The sequence below is a fragment of the Colius striatus genome, chromosome 4, assembly GCF_028858725.1.
Source record: "Colius striatus isolate bColStr4 chromosome 4, bColStr4.1.hap1, whole genome shotgun sequence".
Taxonomy (NCBI): Eukaryota; Metazoa; Chordata; class Aves; order Coliiformes; family Coliidae; genus Colius; species Colius striatus.
The window spans coordinates 26,695,159-26,714,414 of record NC_084762.1 but is presented as its reverse complement, the minus strand read 5'-3'; the positions used below and the strand labels follow the sequence as shown (position 1 = coordinate 26,714,414).

Genomic DNA, 19,256 nt, shown 5'->3' with positions numbered 1-19,256 from the left:
TGCATCAAGTATAAGTAATACTGAAGGAGAGCTTTGCACCTGTCGTGGTTTTGCCCAGCCGGGAACAAAGAGCCACGAGGGTGCTCGCTCACTCCTCCCCTCCCGGTGGAGTGGGAAGGAGAACCCGAGAAAAAAGGGGAAAAAACCCGCGTAGGTTGAAATAAGAGCGGTTTAATAGAACAACAATAAGGATGAACAGGTTCAGGGGGAAAAAAGGAACAGTTTTAACAGTACACGAGGGGAATATACAAAAGGAATGGCGCGTGCCGCGGCTGCTCACCACCCGGGACCCGGCGCGACTCCCCCTCCCACCGGTAGCCCCGCCTGTGCTCCCGAAGCCCCGCCCCCGACTGGCTCCCTGCTTCTAGGTACTGGGCATGATGTCAGTATGGTATCGAATACCTGTTGGCCAGCCCAGGTCAGCTGCCCATGCTGTGCCCCTTCCTACTTCCTCATCAAAGTTAACTCTATCCTAGCCAAAACCAGGACATTCCACCCCTTATTCTATACCATCTACATCATGCCTAGTTTCACAATATACAACATCTGAGCACCACATTTCCTCTTCCTGAAAAAACAGGGGCACACACAGAGAAGTATATCATTCCCTCAGTTTATAGGCCACCCCCCTAACATTCCTGTTAAGTCCATTTAGCCGTTTAGTTCATAACGTCAGGTCTTATTCATCACAAATCTTTCACAGCAGGGCAGATGGGGTATGTGTGGGATAGGTCACTGCATGCAGTATCAGGATTTTGCAGTTGGTCTTTTAGGTGTGTCTTATCTGTAAGTTGAAAGCACTGATCTTGAGGACGTCACTGGGCACCAATTCACATTCTGCTATTCTGTATCTTGCTTGTCCATGTCCATCTTTCGGTGATCTGGGTGGTCCTTACTGTAGTGTCAGTGATATGGCATAGAGCAACTATGGTAATGACGACATACAACAACAATGTTATTTAACAACTAACATAATACAATTTGATTCAACGAATTCACAGGCTATTCTCACCCAAAATCAATTTTCCCCTCCACATAGCTGCCTTCCACCTCTGATGCTTCCCCACAAGACGACAGGACCCATCGGTGAACAGGACATACCGCTTCTCATCTTCTGGAAGTTCCTCATATGATGGGGCCTCTTCAGCACGGATTGCCTCCTTTTCTGGTGATATTTCACTGTCTTCACACTCTGGCCAGTTCGTGATCAGTTCCAGAATTCCAGGGCGGCTAGAACTTCCTACACGAGCTCGTTGTGTGATCAATGTGATCCACTTACTCCATGTAGCATCAGTTGCATGATGTGTGGAGGAGGCCCTCCCTTTGAACATCCAGCCCAGCACTGGCAGTCGGGGTGCTAGGAGAAGTTGTGTTTCTGTGCCGATCACTTCTGATGCAGCTTGAACCCCTTCATATGCCGCCAGTATCTCCTTCTCAGTTGGAGTGTATCGGGCCTCGGATCCTCTGTATCCCCGACTCCAGAATCCAAGGGGTCGGCCTCGACCCTCCCCAGGTGCTCTCTGCCAAAGACTCCAAGTAGGGCCATTCTCTCCAGCTGTGGTGTAGAGCACATTTTTAACATCTGGTCCTGTCCGGACTGGCCCAAGTGCCATCGCATGAACTATCTCCTGTTTAATTTGTTCAAAACTTTGTTGCTGTTCAGGACCCCATTCAAAATAATTTTTCTTCCGTGTTACGTGGTAGAGAGGGCGCACAATCATACTGTAATTTGGAATATGCATCCTCCAAAAACCCACAACACCTAGGAAAGCTTGTGTTTCCTTTTTGCTAGTTGGGGGAGACATGGCTGCAATTTTGTTGATCACATCTATTGGGATATGGCGACGTCCATCCTGCCATTTTACTCCTAAAAACTGGATCTCCTGCGCAGGCCCTCTGACCTTACTTCGTTTAATGGCAAAACCAGCCTTCAGAAGAATTTGAATTATCTTCTTTCCCTTCTCAAGAACTTCCTCTGCTGAGTCACCCCACACAACAATGTCATCAATGTATTGCAGGTGTTCTGGGGCCTCGCCCTTCTCCAGCGTGGCCTGGATCAGTCCATGGCAGATGGTGGGGCTGTGTTTCCACCCCTGGGGCAGTCGATTCCAGGTATACTGAACCCCTCTCCAAGTGAAAGCGAACTGGGACCTGCACTCTACTGCCAAAGGAATTGAGAATGCATTGGCAATATCAATGGTGGCATACCATTTGGCTGCCTTGGACTCCAGTTCATATTGGAGTTCCAGCATGTCCGGCACAGCTGCGCTCAGCGGTGGCGTGACTTCATTCAGGCCACGATAGTCAACTGTCAGTCTCCACTCTCCAGTAGACTTTCGCACTGGCCATATGGGACTGTTAAAGGGTGAGCGAGTTTTGCTGATCACCCCTTGGCTCTCCAGTTGGCGAATCAACTTATGAATGGGAATCACTGAATCTGCTGGTGCGATATTGCCGCCGGTGCACTGTTGTGGTCGCAATTGGCACCTGTTGCTCCTCAACCTTCAGCAAACCCACAACAGAAGGGTCCTCTGAAAGGCCAGGCATGCTGGATAGTTGTTCAATTTCCTCTGTCTCCACTGCAGCCACACCAAAGGCCCACCGGTACCCTTTTGGGTCCTTAAAATACCCTCTCTTACAGTAGTCTATGCCCAGGATACACGGAGCTTCTGGGCCTGTTACAATGGGGTGTTTGTGCCACTCATCTCCAGTTAAACTCACTTCAGCTTCTAACAAGGTTAGCTGTTGAGATCCCCCTGTCACTCCAGAAATACAAACAGATTCTGTCCCTTTACAACTTGATGGCATCAGAGTGCACTGTGCTCCAGTATCCACTAAAGCCTTGTACTCTTGTGGGTTTGATGTGCCAGGCCATCGGATCCACACTGTCCAATAAACTCGGTTGTCCCTCTCCTCCACCTGGCTGGAGGCAGGGCCTCCCTAGTGCTGGCCATGGCAGTCATTGGATACTTTTTGTAGAAAAGAGCTAGAAGTCCCCTCGAGGGGACTAGAATAGAGCTCAACACTTCTATTCTGTCTAGGGAGTTGCTCACTGGAAACTGGAGCAGCATCTTTCCAAGACAAATTGCTCCTTGTAGCGGTTTTTCCCCGTAGCTGCTGTGCCCGTGCCCTTAAGGCCGAAGTAGGTTGCCCATGCCACTTGTTCATGTTCTCTCCCTGGTCCCGCAGGTAAGACCACAAAGCACCTCGTGGTGTCTGCCCTCTATATTCCCTCTCTTGAACAGAGGGACATCTACTAATGGCTGAAGTACAGACTCGGGCAGGTGGAGTGCGGGATATATCTTCTTTGAATTGGTGGAACTCTTTTGACATTTTATCTACAGCCGAGACAACAGCCTGTAGGGAGGAAGACAGACTTTCTTCATATTGCCGAAGTTGAACACCCATTTCCCCCACTGTTTTCCCCTCACCTTCTTTCCAGGAGATGACTGCCAATGAATTAGCATAAGATGATGGTGCACTCTGCAGAAATCTTCGCCACATAGACTGTGTGCACTGGACCTCATCTGGGTCTGTTGGTAACTGCTCATTATGAATCATTTCCCGCACAGCTAACTCCCTCAGGTACTGGATACCTTTGTCCATTGTGGTCCACTTGCCTGGGTGGCATATGATATCTTCTTTGAAGGGGTATCTTTCCCTCACACCAGACAAAACTCTTCTCCAGAGGCTGAGGACTTCTGTCTTCCTTCCAATCGCCTTGTCAATGCCGCCATCCCGGGACAGAGAGCCCAGCTGCCTGGCTTCCCTGCCCTCCAAGTCCAAGCTGTGGGCCCCATTTTCCCAGCATCCGAGCAGCCAGGCAACAAGGTGCTCGCTTGGGTGGCGACTGTAATCTTTTCGCACTTCTCGCAGTTCGCTCAGGGACAAGGATCGGGTGATTATCTCTGGCTCTGGCTCTGACTCTTCCTCCCGTTCCCGTGATGATACTGGTTCATCTTCATCCCTCACAAGGCGAACTGATTTTTTTATGTGTTTCCTTTTCTGGACAGGAGCAACTGACACTGCCACAGGTTGATCCTCTGATTCAGAATCAGTGTCTGCTGTTGGAGTTAGGGCAGCAACAGCATCAGTTGCCTCAGTTTGAATAGCCACAGTGGTTGCTGGGGTGGCATTCCTAATCTGTACGAGTAAAAAACTCTTCCAATACTGGTTCATATTCTTCTGTATATCAATCCCTCCATAGCTGCCCAACCTCGTAACAGTCTGGAAAACACATTTCACAACTCTACCCAAGAAAAACACCCTACCTGGGGAACAGAGCAATAAAACCACAATGGCTGGGACATCCCAAGTGCGTTCGGAATTGTCAAAAGCTATTGGAGTTAACTTGAATGAGTAAGGGAGGATGGAAAAAATGGAAAAATTACGTCCCTCCATTTTTCCCATGAACTGAGTGTCACTAGTGTCACTACCTTCTGAAAATAAATGTCCAAGTTGCAGAAATGCCAACCCAGTCATGTACAAGTATTGGCCTAGTTCCATACCCAGTGACACAACCATGCCATAAGCCAGTAATAACCAGTACATCAGAACGAGTGCTTTTGTCCCTTTTCCAAAGGACATAAACACTATCAGAGAGAATACATAGTGCATATGACAAATTATGGGCCAACAGCAGTTAAGCAAATCCATCAACATTGTGACAATTGTTTCAGCCTACCCGCGGGCCCCACGTTGGGCGCCAAATATGTCGTGGTTTTGCCCAGCCGGGAACAAAGAGCCACGAGGGTGCTCGCTCACTCCTCCCCTCCCGGTGGAGTGGGAAGGGGAACCCGAGAAAAAAGGGGAAAAAACCCGCGTAGGTTGAAATAAGAGCGGTTTAATAGAACAACAATAAGGATGAACAGGTTCAGGGGGAAAAAAGGAACAGTTTTAACAGTACACGAGGGGAATATACAAAAGGAATGGCGCGTGCCGCGGCTGCTCACCACCCGGGACCCGACGCGACTCCCCCTCCGACCGGCAGCCCCGCCTGTGCTCCCCAAGCCCCGCCCCCGACTGGCTCCCTGCTTCTAGGTACTGGGCATGATGTCAGTATGGTATCGAATACCTGTTGGCCAGCCCAGGTCAGCTGCCCATGCTGTGCCCCTTCCTACTTCCTCATCAAAGTTAACTCTATCCTAGCCAAAACCAGGACAGCACCTCAATGTGAACCTGCAGCATCATCAGTAGTAGAACTAGCTGAAGAGGTTGCCTTGGTCATGGAGTTTTGCAGATGTGAAATTGATACAGTGATTTTCAAGGTCCTGCCTGCCCACCACACACAGAGACCTCTCAAAACATTCAACTACAAATAGCTCCCACAGGTTATGGAGGGCCAGCCTCAGCAACATCTCCAGAATTGTAAGAGGAACATATAAAGACAATTCTTAGGCTGCACTCATGTACTTATTGGGCAATTTCTCAAAATCTAATTGAAGAACATGAAGGTTATTAAAAAATAACTAAATCTTCTACCAAAACTATAAATTCTTTTCTTGCTTTTTTTAAAATACATTCCCAAATAAACAAAACAAACAAAATCAACCCCACTCACCACCAAAATCCCAAGGAAATCCACAAAGACCTTATCGTATTAAACACTACTGCTGTTTACAAGTTATTTTCAGAGATGCCTTTCTGCCATCCATTAGAAACAGTTTAAAATGTTACAAAATTCGTCCATTCATCTCACAGGTTAAATTTATGATGTCTGTTTTTCTTTAGATTACAAAAAGGTGATAAATCTAGTCTAATGATAGCAACATAGCCCTTTTAGACATGAAATTTTAGAAACTGCTATGGCAATATACTCCAGTAATTACAAGTGAATTTGATAATTACCTTAGTCCTTTCTTAAGATTTTACTCATGGACAGATATATAGCACTTTTTAAGCACTGGGCATATGGTAATATGCAAAGAATAAAAGCACTGCTGCATTTTGGTAGATTTTTTTTTTTTTTTTAATCTTTAAAAAGTCATGTGTTTAGACTTAAGGAAAAAATCCACTTCAAAAAAATCCCACATATCAAATTAACAATAATAGGTTACTTTAGAATTATTTTTTTTAAATATCTGAAAGGTGTTTAAATGAGCTTGTGTTGCGGGGTGGCAAGCAAAGTATCATATTACTCATTTTCCTTCCTGATTTTATAAGGAGATAGTTCCCTTTACAGTACCACTGAAGATAATTGCAAGTTTTGTTTGTTTAGAAACAAGATTTGGTTTAAGTCTCACTATTTTTTAAGAGTCCAAAGTAGATTCCTTCTCCCTTCCGAAGTTTTTAACATTGCCAGAAAAATAATTATTAGGTCATCCAGAAAAAAAAAAAAAAGTCAGAAAAAGGATACCTCAATTCAAAGACATTTCATTCAATTTCTGCAGTATTTCTTGGTGAGAGTCAATTCAGATAAGCTTTCACATTTTAACACAAAGCTTCCCAAGACAATAAAAGCATCCAACTAGTACGTTCCACAGCAGTCCTTTCAAACCTGGAACAAGCCCCTTTAAAGCAGGAATCTACCACTTTAAAGCAACAACCCAGTGCTAATGGAGGCTTTATCTGCTCTGAAGCTTCTTGGTTCTTCTTGTTCCAAAGCCTATTTTAAGGATAACGTAAATCAAATATGGAGAGATATATCTTGGAAATTTCCCTTATTCATTTCAAACACCTTCTGAAATCCAACGGGATCATCCCAGAGGTTTCTCAGTGCGCTCACAGAAGGCAGAACACAGGTTATGGGGAAGTACCATGGTTCTTCCTCACAAAGGACTAGAAGCAGGCACGTAGAGTACAACAGAAGTCTTTAAACATTTCTGTTTAAAGATTTCTCTTTAAAAATTTCTGGTTTTAACATTTCTGTTTAAAGAGAGGCACATTTTTAGAGCAAACCCACAAGTTATTTATACATACAGATTTTCACAAAGCAATCTGATCTAGGAACCAGGGGATTTTACTTAGAGCATCTGTGTTCCACATTCTCCGTAAAGAAAATTTAAATAATTCTAAAAAGTTGAAAAAGGTGTTTTTATCATAGCCTTTGCAGCTATTTCATGTTTCACTCAAATTGAAAGAGAGCTGAACCAGATATATCCAATCACATCTGGAAGCAAGCCCCAGTACTGTATGCACTCTTAACTAGAACTCAAATTATTCTGTGTAAAAAAAAAGCCTAACCCTTAAAAATATCCCCTCAAGCTCTGGCATTCCTTTTCACATTTTTTTCAATTTGTCCAATGTCAGTTTACGTCTAATAAACATGTTGTATATTATCTTCATTAAAGTCAGGACTTTTACCAAGTTACAGCAAGAGTCATAGGAAGCACATCATGATTACAAATCTGTAACGCATGCATGATCCCTGTGCAGCATCATTAAATCCATTAATCACCGACTTTTCTGTCCCAATTATGCTAAGACGATATTCGATAAAGCAATTTCAACTCACCTCTCTCTTTGTCTCTCTCTCTCTGTCCCCTGTTACTGTCATTGCAAGGAAGGCAAAACCACAGAGCTTCCAACAAATTCTCAAGGCACCTCTTTTGTTTCCTTTAAATTAAATCTGAATCGATTGCATGTTTTGCTGAACTGTTAATGCTCTCCACATGTTCCCCCTCTCAAACTGAAAATGTTTTCTATTAGGAATGTCTAACACTGAACAGAAAACTGTAAAATGGCCTTTAAAAAAAAAAAAAAACTCTTTTTTGAGACTTTCATTGGAACAAATCAATCAGTACCTGCCCAGATTAAGGGCTCGTAGTGCCACAATTAAGCTTCCTTTATGAAAACTTTTTAATTACATTTTCTCTTAGTGTATTCAGAAACTCTCTTTCAAAAAGGAAAGCTGTTTATTCAAATTTACTTTAAAAAAAAAAAAAGAAACAAATCAGGAAGTTTAAAGTATGACCTAGAGAAACTTCACAGTGTGCATGGCTATGAGACCTCTACTCCAGCACTCAGCACATTGCAAACACACATATGTCAGATGCAATATGATAATGGTATTTGTAGAGAGAAGCATCTCAAGTCAGACAGCACCAATAACATGGGTTGTAGGCAGAAGCTTAACTCTCTCCTCAGAGAGTTAAACATATCACAGTTCCATATCTCCTTAACCACATTTTGTAAGAGCACAAAACACACTTTTCCCCCACTTCTGTCCATGTATCTTAACTTCTCTGCAACAAAGTGCCAGGTTCAGGCCCTACCAGAAGGTTCAATAGATGGATAAATAGTTGTAGAACCTAATCATATCTGCTGTAATATATGAAAAAAGTCCTCATAATGGATAACAGAAGGGAAAACTGTACATGGGGAAAAAAAGGACTAGCTACATACTTCGGTCATTACAGAACAAATAAAAACATCTGGCTTCTTCTAGCCTCCTAGTTACAACCAGCTTACAGCTTCCCTCAGGTGTCTCAGAACAAAAGAAGCTCAAGAAGACACTTATGCTGCATTTCATAAAAGGTATAAAGAGTGAGAAGATTTCAAAAAGACACAACAAAGAGCTAGGTAGAAAGGGTGGGTTATTGGTGCTAGATGCCCTAGGAACAGGGTCTAGAAACAGCTGCCATGTGGCATGGACGAATGGGGAAGGACAGGCATGCTGTAGCTCACTTCAGCTCCATGCTTGGGTAAATCTGAAACTGTCCATGTGCAAATGCCAATAGAAGAGATCGCTACTAATTGGTTGTGACAGCTAATCATGAAGCTGTATTACATGTTTATCAGGACTATTGCAATAATATACTCGCACAGCATTTAGGGACCTTGCTGGATCAAGCTATGAAAGGTAATACACACAAATATCCATGCACATTACTTTTAATCTATAGACAGATAAAAGAAATGCCTTGCATAAATATAGGAAGGAGCTATAAACATACAAAAAAAGTAATTTTATAATGCAGAAATATTTTAAATAGCCAATTGAAGGTTAGGGGGTGGGTTTAAACAATAAACTGACACAAAGGAGAAGTAAAATTGAAAATATATCTTGCAACATTTGCTGACCTTTCAAATACTGTAGTATTGAGAGGAATCCCAGACCAATACATGTATTTAGAATTGCATCAACCTTTCTTATTTGCATTCTTCTTGCATTACATTGTATTAACACCTGAAGCTTATGTCAAACTTCTTTTGGCAGAATCATTCTAAGTCATTGTCATGAGTCCTTGCCCAAACCTCATTCTCAGTATTGAGAGCAACACTCCTGATTCCCAATAACAGCTACAAGCATTTTAAAAGAGGACATGGGATTTCTTTGGGCTAGATACTGTGTCCAGATATGTAAGAGCAAACGGGTGCCTCTTCTCTCAGAGACCACTTCAAATTTTGAGAGAAAACTGCCAAGAAACAATGAACAGACAAATGAAGCAGCAGCCAAGAACAGAACTGTCCAAGTAAGGATATAATGAATACACCAAGTCACTCTCCAGGAAAACTGGAGCTCTTTAAGATCTCTAAAACTTCACTGTCAGTAAGTTGTTCAGACTAAAACCTTCCATTTACTTTCAGCGACTAAAATTTTTGGCACTGCTGGTGTTCGCCCTGTAAAGCTACATCCTCATTTACACTGAACTTCATCAAGGCTTTAGCTGAGCCCTGTAATTGTTAAATACATACAAATTAAAATTACTATAAGACAGTTAAATGCAGTTATATGGCTGCCAATATACCAGAAAGACTATTCCCACAGGGTTATTAACTCACAATAAATTTAATTTGAATAAAAGGCCAAACATGACAGATTGTGCAGAGAAACAAACAATTGACACTATGTGATATAAGGACTGATCTTCCTCCACTAAGGTCTTTTAACATCAAGTAGAAAGTACATCTATAATTTTCTATTAGTTATATTCTATGATTCCATGAACAAAATTGGTTTCAGCAACAGTCTTTTTATATCCAAAACCCCATTTTAAGTACTGCAGTTTGTATTAAAACAACTTAACATTTATTTTTTTAAATCACTTTTTAATTAGTTTTTACAAAACAGGAAAAGTAGAGTGATATTTAAAAGAAAATAAAACTGGGGGGGGGGGGGAAGTATTAATGCCTTACATTGAGCAAAGTGCTTAAGAGTGACTGGTATGGAATATACCAGCAGCAAATACAACTCACTAACAACTTCCTTAATAACTTGTCATTAAGCTTTATTATTTTCCTGCTTAAAACAAACAAACAAAAAACCCACTACCTCACTTGATATAAGACTTACTGAAGCTTCTCCAATCTCATAAAATATTGTCCTGTAGTCAATACATCCTCTAATACTGAAGTCCAATGTATTCCCCAGAGATTTGAGGTCATTAATGTTATGAAATTTTATCTGGACATCTGAACATAAACACTGGTGTATTTCCCACAATTTAAAAGTACATCATGTTAGGCAGAAGAAAAAAGGAAGAAAAAATATTGGTCCAATTTCCAAATGAGAAAGTGTAGGACAGGAAAGTTATTTCTTTACACCCCTCCAGCACTTCAGAGCAAAGTAAAACCTTGAATGCTAGAAACACAGGAGGCTTTGCAGCAAGGGCACTAGAGAACAAACCACATGATCTCAGAAAGCAGTCCTAGCTACTTACTGGGGACTTTGCAGAGTCAGTAACATTGCTAATCACAATGCTATCCAAAGACATTGTGAAGAGTAAAGAAAATAGCCAAAGCAAGACAGCTTTATTCTACGTAACACCATCTCAGATTGCTCTAGCTCCTGGCTTCTACTCCAAATACATAGCACATCTTTTAACCTCTAAAACTAATGCTTATATTTCAAAGACGACATTAACAGGTAGCTGACGTGACAGTACATACAAGAAAAAGTACCTACTGGGCTGGTGAAACCCTCTTATTCTGTGACAAGTTGAACTGCCAGGCACAGGTCATCAAGCAAGGCTGGTGCTAAAAACCGCAAAGTGTCCCTATTTCCAACTATCTCTTACTAGAAAATAAGGCACATTTGGTATGTAGAAAAGGAAAAGAGTAAACTGCATTATATCAAGCTATGGGCTAAAAAAAAAAAAAAACCCTAAATATCTGAACTTCAGCAGAAGGATTGGAAATTAGAACCAGATCTTGCGTTTGGCTTTTCTGACTACAATAAACCAAAAGTTCATATGCAAACACACCTCTGCTCTAAGAATCTGAAATCCGGACTCAAGTTTTGCAGCCTGGCTTCCTCTGTACTCACTGCTGAATGCATCAGTGCTGACAGAGAGTAACAGCACTTGACAAAGGAACACACTCTTATACAAGAACAATTAAAATACATGTACAGTTGCCTACAATGAATGACTACAAATAGGTAACAACACAGCAACCACACCTGGAAGCTCAGAACCTAGCACGCTCCAATTCCTCGATGGCAGCACTCCGGTCAAAAATTTTTACATGAAAATTGTTTTTATAAAACCTCAATCCAGGAAACAAGAAATCTTGTCTTGCTGCACAGATTTGTTTTGCCAACTATATTCTCAGACCTAACAAGAACAAGTTTCTCCAAGCTGTTCTTAATTTAACTCATAGCTATAAAATCAACCTAGACTTTGCAGCATCTCCTCTTTGCAGTTTCTCCTCTAATCCTCAATGCATAGGCTCGTGCTACTGTACTTCCTCAAGCCAACAGGACTAGAGGAGACTCTGTTCTTGCATGAAGATGTCTAGACATCATTCTCAATGGGAGGTATTCGAGGAATTTTTTAGGTTGCTTATGCTCAAATTCCCAGAAAAGTTGTTTCATAACACATCCTGGGGGCAGGGGAAAGTTTAGTTGCAATTAAAGCTCAAATCCTCTGACAGCAGTAGCACTGTAGAAATACAAAATTTTGACTTTATCCTCCTCCTTTTAAGGAAAATATCTGTATTTCAATGCTTCAGCTAAGAACTCTGGAAGCAAGACCAACAAGAAACTAAACATACTATGGTGCTTAATCTACTATAGAGAAGTTGAAAACAAATCAGGCAACCTGTGGCACGTACAATTTTATTTTTTTAAACCAGCCATAACTATCATAATATCACCAGAATATGAGCTTTAGCTTTGCCACTAACATTCAGTGAAACACTCTGCTCTGCAGAACACTGGAGAACATATTAACACCACCACAGCACATCAGCTTCTATTTATGCAATCTTAAAGGTCTCCCAATACACACATTATTACTTTCAATTACACTATTCCTCCCAACAGCATTATTTTAACCAGGGTTTAAGACACTAACACTGCGATAATGACAAATATGTGGCCAAGATCTGCACTATGTGAAGTAAACATTACATGCTATTAAAATTCAGTAGTTCGTTGTCAGCCAACAATTCTTCAGATCCCCTTCCTAATTCAGAACACAGTTGTCTTCAGACACACACAAAGGCAGTGGCAAAACAGATGATCCAAGATTCCCTGAAACACCTAGACCATTATACTTCACTGTAAAATGCTGTACTTCCCTGGCCTGCTTAACATTAAAAGAGTAATATAACTGATGCAACCTAATTTTAGCACACCAACAAACAGAGCAAAGAAAAAAAAATTATTGGCATTATCCTCAGCTTGGAACACAAGGAAATCCCCAGATTTGCTTCTCAGAGATCGATTCTATTCATTCGTTCTCTTTCAGGCATGTGGAACTTCACTTACCGATGCAGGCATGGACTCTCACAGACAGCTGGGTCCTCAGAATTATACTGTGTTTCTTCCCCCTCCTAAAAAAAAAGAAGAAAAATATATAAAGATGTAGGGAAGAGGTAGAGAAGTTGGAAATGAAGGAGTGAAGTTGAGCTTAGGAAAAGAGTATGGGGTGAGGGAAGGTGTTATGAATTATCTCTGTTTCTCATCATCCAACTGTTTTAATTAGCAGTAAATTAATTTTCCACAAGTCAAGCCTGTCTTCCCCATGACACTAACTGGCAAGTGATTTCTCCCTTTTCATCTCCATCAACTAGTTTTTTCATCTTGCTTTCCCTCCCTTCTATATAGAATAGGGAGCAAGAAAGCAGCTGTGTGGCCATCTGGCAGTTGGCCAAAGCCAGTCCATTAAAATGACTCTAGAAATCCATATTTGAGAAGTATGAAGTGATGACTGCATATTTTAATTTTCATATAAATATTTCAAAGCTGGGTACAGTTAAGAATTAAGAGAAAATGCAAGGTCAAACAAGAGTTGCTTATACTTTCACAAATCTGCTCATGTACCCTAATAGGTATTTAATGGACAATGACATAAATGTTTTTCAAGCAGAGACAAAACAGAATCCTGCTGCACTCAGGCTCTCAGTTTCATCCTGGCCTTAAGTAGAATGACTGCATCTTAATTAGCTGCTATATTCCTCATTTGATTTTAGACAAATTCATATTAGTTGCATTTCTTGAATCTGTACAAGAATGGTTGATTTCCAGGTTCTATACCTGCAAACTGGCATCAGGACACTGCTAGCACGTTTCCTCTGCACCCATGAGTGAGGTGTGAGGGTAAGAATCATACAATGGTAAGGGCTGGAAGAGACCTCTAAAGATCATCTAAGTCAACCTCCCTACTAAAGCAGGTCCACCTAGATCAGGTCACACAGGAACATATCCAGGTAGGTTTTGAAAACTTCCAGAGAAGGAGATTCTGGGCAGCCTGTGCCAGGGCTACCTCACCCTCACAGTAAAGAAGTTTTTCCTGTATTTAAGTAGAACTTTTTGTGTTTCAGTTTTTGTTACTCCTTGTCCTGTCACTGAGACAACAGAAAAAAGTACCGCTTCATTCTCTTGACATACACCTTTTAAATATTCTGTTAATGAGGGTTCCCCCTCAGTCTTCTCTTCTCCAGGCTGAATAGTCCCCATCCTGCCAGCCTTTCCTAATAAGAAAGATGCTCCAGTCCCCTGATCATCTTGTTGACCCTGCACTGGACTCTCTCCAGAAGTTTCCCCGTTCCTCCTGGGCTGGGGAGCCCAGAACTGGACACAGATCTCCCAGGTTTCTCTCTGCAGAGCTGCTCTCCAAGCAGGTCAACCTCCAGCCTGTCCTGGTGCATGGGGTTGTTCCTTCCCAGGTGCAGGACTCTGCACTTGTCCTTGTTGAACCTCATGGGATTCCTCTCTGACAGACTCTCAAGCTGGTTGAGATCCTGCTGAATGTCAGTACAACCTTCTAGTGAATCAGCCAGTCCTCCCAGTCTGGTGTCATCAGTGAACTTGCTGTACACTCTATCCCCTCAACCAGGTCATTGATGAAGAAAAGCCATATCATAGAATCATGGAATGGTAGAGGTTGGAAGGGACCTTTAGAGATCATATAGTCCAACCCCCCTGCAGAAGCAGGTTCACCTAGATCAGGTCACATAGGAACATGACCAGGCGGGTCCTGAAGACCTCCAAGGAAGGAGACTCCACAACCCCTCTGGGCAGCCTGTGCCACTGCTACATCACCCTCAGAGTGAAATAGTTTTTTCTTATGTTTAAGGGGAACTTTTTGTGTTCCAGCTTCATCCCATTACCCCTTTGTTCTGGTTTAGCAAGGAGCAGCTTTTGGCTTAGTAACAGGGGGAGCGGGTTGCAGTGAAAACCCGGTAAAGAGTTTGTGGACTTTACCCCGGCTCCTGGGTTCACACCCACCTCCGGCCCGGCTGGGCCAATCTGGCGCCTCTGCCATCACTATTTAGGGACGGGAATTTGAAGTGCTGGCAGGAGGTGTGAGAGTGATGCAAGATGGAGGCAACCACGCGGACCCTTCAGCCAGAAAAGGAGGAAGGAAGGAGAAGCAATAGAACAGAGACCCCACTGCAAGCCGTGGCGAGAATGCAAGCTGTGCCCCTGCAACCTATGGAGATCCATGGCAGGACTGAGAGTTGCCAGCAGCTCCGTGTGAGTGAGCCCTGACGGGCGAGGGACTGTGTGGGGAGACGGCCATGGCACACTCTGCCTGCACGCCGCAGAGCAGCCCCACACGAGAGGCAAAGAGGAGCTGCAGCCTTTGGAATAAGTGCACGTCGGAGCAGCCCGTGCAGGTCTGCCATGCGTGTGAGTTACGCCATGGACTTGCAAGGAGGACTGGTGTGGAGTTCGCCCGTCCTGAGGAGGGACAAACGGCAGAAGCTACCGGGAACAGACTAACTGAACACCCCTCCTCCCCCCAAACCGTTCAAGGGGGGACGAGGTAAAAACACCAGGATCAGGGCTCTGAGCCTGGGAAGAGGGGAGGTGTGGCAAGAAGGTGTTCTTAAAAAGGCTGGTTGGACTCTTCATTGTTGTATTACTCTGTGTTGTTTTATCTTGGTTATGTTTTGTGTTTTGGGGGGTATGTTTTAGTTGATGTTGCATTAAATTATTTTCTGTTTTCTTCCCCAGACCTGGCCTGGTCTGTTTTGTCCTGAACCTTAAGCGGCAGTTAAGCTCTCCCTGCCCTTTGGCAATTCTCAGCCTCTTCGGTACTCGAGGCTAATTGTGGTCTTTGTTCCCTGATGGGCCTAAACCAGGACACCCTTGTCATTTTGCTAGCTACTATAGAAAAGAGGGATGTCCCAACCTCCTGACACCCACCCTTTAGGTATTTATAAATATTAATAAGATCATCCCTCAATCTCCTCTTCTCCAGACTACACAGCCCCAGTTCCTGCAGCCTTTCCTAGTATGAAACATATTCCATACTTGGTGTCCCTGCACTGGACTCTCTCCAGAAGTTCCCTGTCCCTCTTGAGCTGAGGAGCCCAGAACTGGACACAGTACACCAGATGAGGCCTCACCAGGGCAGAGTAGAGGGGGAGAAGAACCTCCCTTGACCTGCTGGCCACACTCTTCTTGATGTATCCCAGAACGCCATTGGCCTTCTGGGCCACGAAGGCACATTGCTGGCTCATGTTTAGTTTATTTAGCAATCAGGACTCCCAGGTCTCTCTCTGCAGAGCTGCTCTTCAGCAGTTTGACCCCCAGCCTGTACTGGTGCATGGGGTTGTTCCTTCCCAGATGCAGGACTCTGCATTTGTCCTTGTTGAACCTCATGAGGTTCCTCTCTGCCCAACTCTCAAGCTGGTTGAGATCCCACTGAATGGCAGCACAGCCTTCTGGTGAATCAGCTAGTCCTCCCAGTTTGGTGTCATCAGCCAACTTGCTGAGGGTACACTCTGTCCCCTCATCCAGGTTGTTGATGAAGATATTGAACAAGACTGGCCACAAAATCGATCCCTGTGGAACTCCACTGGACACAGGTCTCCAACTTGACTCCGTGCCATATATGCATTTTCCTTATGTACAGCAGCATATTCTCTTTAACTTGAAACTAAAGATGCAATTCCTGGACAAGTGGCTCTAGGTGGCCCTGCTTGAGCAGGAAAGGTGGACCAGATGACCTCCAGAGGTCCTTTTCAACCTCAGGCATTCAGTAATTCTGTGAATTTATTGTGGGAAAACATGCAAGAAGCAAAACTGTTTTTAGAACCCACTCAGACACAACTTAGTTTGGGTCATGTGAACCCTAGACCCAGTTCTATATACAAGTTAGAGGGAAATTCAAAGCCAGAACAACCTTCCTCAGTTATGACTCTGCTGACAGATTTCAGGGCCAAACCCTTCACACAGATACCCAGCAGTATTTTCCACTGGCTATAATTCAATTAGACCAAACTCGTTATTTTCCAGATAATGACAAAGGTTCTTCCCTATCTTATTATTTTTCTGCCCAGAGCTGTTTTGAGGAACAAAAATATTTTTCATGACTTTAAACAAAAAAATAACACGTCTTATATCATCTCCCTGAAAAATTTGCAGGGGGAGGCACATCATTGAAGTGGTGATAGATATTTTTAGAAAAATATTGCTCCCGGAAGAACACAGAAAAAAAGCAGAACATTAAAAAGCTGAAAAAAAGTAGTTAATGTGCAACTATGTACCTGCCAACAGAGGGCTTAGTGTTCCAGTTTCAGAATAGTAACTTTTCTCAACAGATTAAAACAAAAAAAAAATTAAAATTTATTTTTTAAAATATTCGACTTTAAATGAAATTGCTCTTTAATGAGAACATCATTAGGATGAAGTAGGAAAAGAATGAATGTTTTCTTAAGACTTCTGAGGTGCCAAGGAGCAACATGATATCCTCCCTGTAAGAGCTGCCTGCAGTCCTCATTTTAGCTTCCTGGAGCTGTTCCAGGTTTAGGAATGACTCTCTGCCCACCGAAACTCCTCCTGTCATTCTGGTTGGTCATAGTCTTTGCCTGAGCTCATGTCTTGCAGAATTTCAACAGCTGCCCCTTCACACAGGAGTGCCAAGTCTGTTCTGGAATACTTGCAAACATAGTGAGGAATCTTTGACAGGATACCGAATTTAAAATACCAATACTAGCGTCGTTCATTGACAATATCCCCTTACTTACACAAGGGTCATTATATTCTTACTAGGGTACACTGTAATTCTTTGAAAGACAATAAAATAAAAGATTTTGAAACCTCCCTCCCTCTATTCATGCTTGAGACAAAAGAAATACATCTGTCGTGTGGAAATAAAACAGGAACAGCTCAGGGATCAGGGTCTCCAATCTGGGACAAAAAAGGACCCGTTTTCAATTTGCCTGCTTCCCTGTGGAGTTGTGATCAAATCAGGACAGGTTACAGAGGTGTCAATGTACTACATCAAAAGTCAGATGTCAGCTACTCTTGAGAGTATGAGCTTATCACACCTGTGTCTCCCTTCTGCAAAGCAACTGCACATCTGTCTCTGTTAGGATTTGGGTCTTGTTGAGCTGTTACTTAAGCACCACAGAGTCTTCACAGGAGGGCTACAGAGGCAATTTTAAAGGGAGTATAGATTAAAAACAGCAGGTGTGAAAACAGAAATAAACAGCTGGTCATTATTATGTTTTTCAGAACAAAATCTACAGTAAAATATTTTAAGTAACTATAAATGTTATCTTTCTCTCTACATCAAGCACTTCACCAAAAGACTATGTTTCCAAAAAGTAAGGAGGTAAAATGTAGCAGTAGAGGCTGCTAGTTAAATAGGTCTCTGAAAGCACATTTTTTCTTTTTTTCTTTCCCCTCCTAGAAATCAATTATTGACTTACAGGAGGGGTTTCAGGTAGGAAAAAAGCAAGATATATTTGTTACTGAAAGCACAGCCTTTTATTCTGCAGGCTGCCCACAGGCAGTGGGGACCAACAGCCAACTTAAAACCAGCCACTATTTCAGTGGGTGGGTAGGGGGGTACATTGAGGTACCTCTACTCAGACCTTCACTGAGCAAAGAATACCAACAGATTTACCTTTAGTTTTGGAACAAGCATGCCAACCTGTGTCACCCATGAACATGTCTTACACTTTATGTTCTCCATATTATATCTCTTCTCTGTCCATTTTATGGCCTTATTTTTTGTATTTCTGAGACTACAGGAAGAGGTAGGAAGAAGGGAGCTTAAAACTTTCAGAGAAGCATAAGCTAAACATCCTTGATAGCACTGGAACAGCAGGAAAGCAACATAGTTATAGCATACAAGAGTCAGTGCATATCTGACTATTAAATCGAGTGCAAGATCCTTGGGCTTCGTAGTCAGACTGACTAGGAGAGAATAAAACCATACTGCAGTTTGTGCTGGGCAAAGCTGCTTGCAAAGACCTATGTCAACAGCTACAGAACAAGAAGGAAGAAAAGAATATCCATTTCCAAATCTCGCTGTATGACTGACAAATACACAGAAAACCAAAACCAGCAGTCTTGGATGTCATTATGTAGTTCTTCCATGTATTTTCTATGTGAGCATTTAGAAAATAAAAATTCTTTTTAAAATCTATGTGCTTATTCCAAGATAGGAAAAGAAAACTGAAAATTAACATCTGAAGGACAGAAGGTCCCAGAGAGAGGGAGCTGCTATCAAAAAGCGAAGACTGGAAAAAAGCCCAGACTATTTGGAATTACAGGCATCTCTAAAAGATTCATAGTCAAAAATCCAGTAAGCCACTAAGCTATCATTGCTTAGGTCAAGAAGACTATTGCATGGGCCCTTTGGGTTACTTTTTTCAGCTTTTTCCCCCACCTGGTTTGCTAAGTTCTTTTTCTTTTGGAAAGGCAAGGGTATGAGCACTCAGAATTCTTGAGTAATTTTACCAAGTCACATTTACACTGCCAACTCTTGTCTTTTACTTTACACTCTTCCCAACATCTGACTGAGTTATAGGAAACTACTTGTCTTGACCTCCCTTCCTTGATGAACTTGTTTGCCAACATCATCAGGGCAGTCTCATCTACAAGAGCACACAACAAAGGCAAAAATGAC

At 42.5% G+C, this 19,256-nt stretch overlaps 1 protein-coding gene across 5 annotated transcripts in view; it reads right to left on the bottom strand.

The window, feature by feature from the left end:
- The window catches only part of FHOD3 (formin homology 2 domain containing 3), a 405,083-nt gene that overhangs the window by 325,260 nt on the left and 60,567 nt on the right, over positions 1 to 19,256 (bottom strand). For all 5 annotated transcript variants that reach the window (XM_061995044.1, XM_061995039.1, XM_061995040.1 and 2 more), the window contains exon 3: positions 12,653 to 12,717. In XM_061995044.1, coding sequence (XP_061851028.1) covers positions 12,653 to 12,717 — 65 coding nt within the window. The remainder of the gene's footprint in view (positions 1 to 12,652; positions 12,718 to 19,256) is intronic.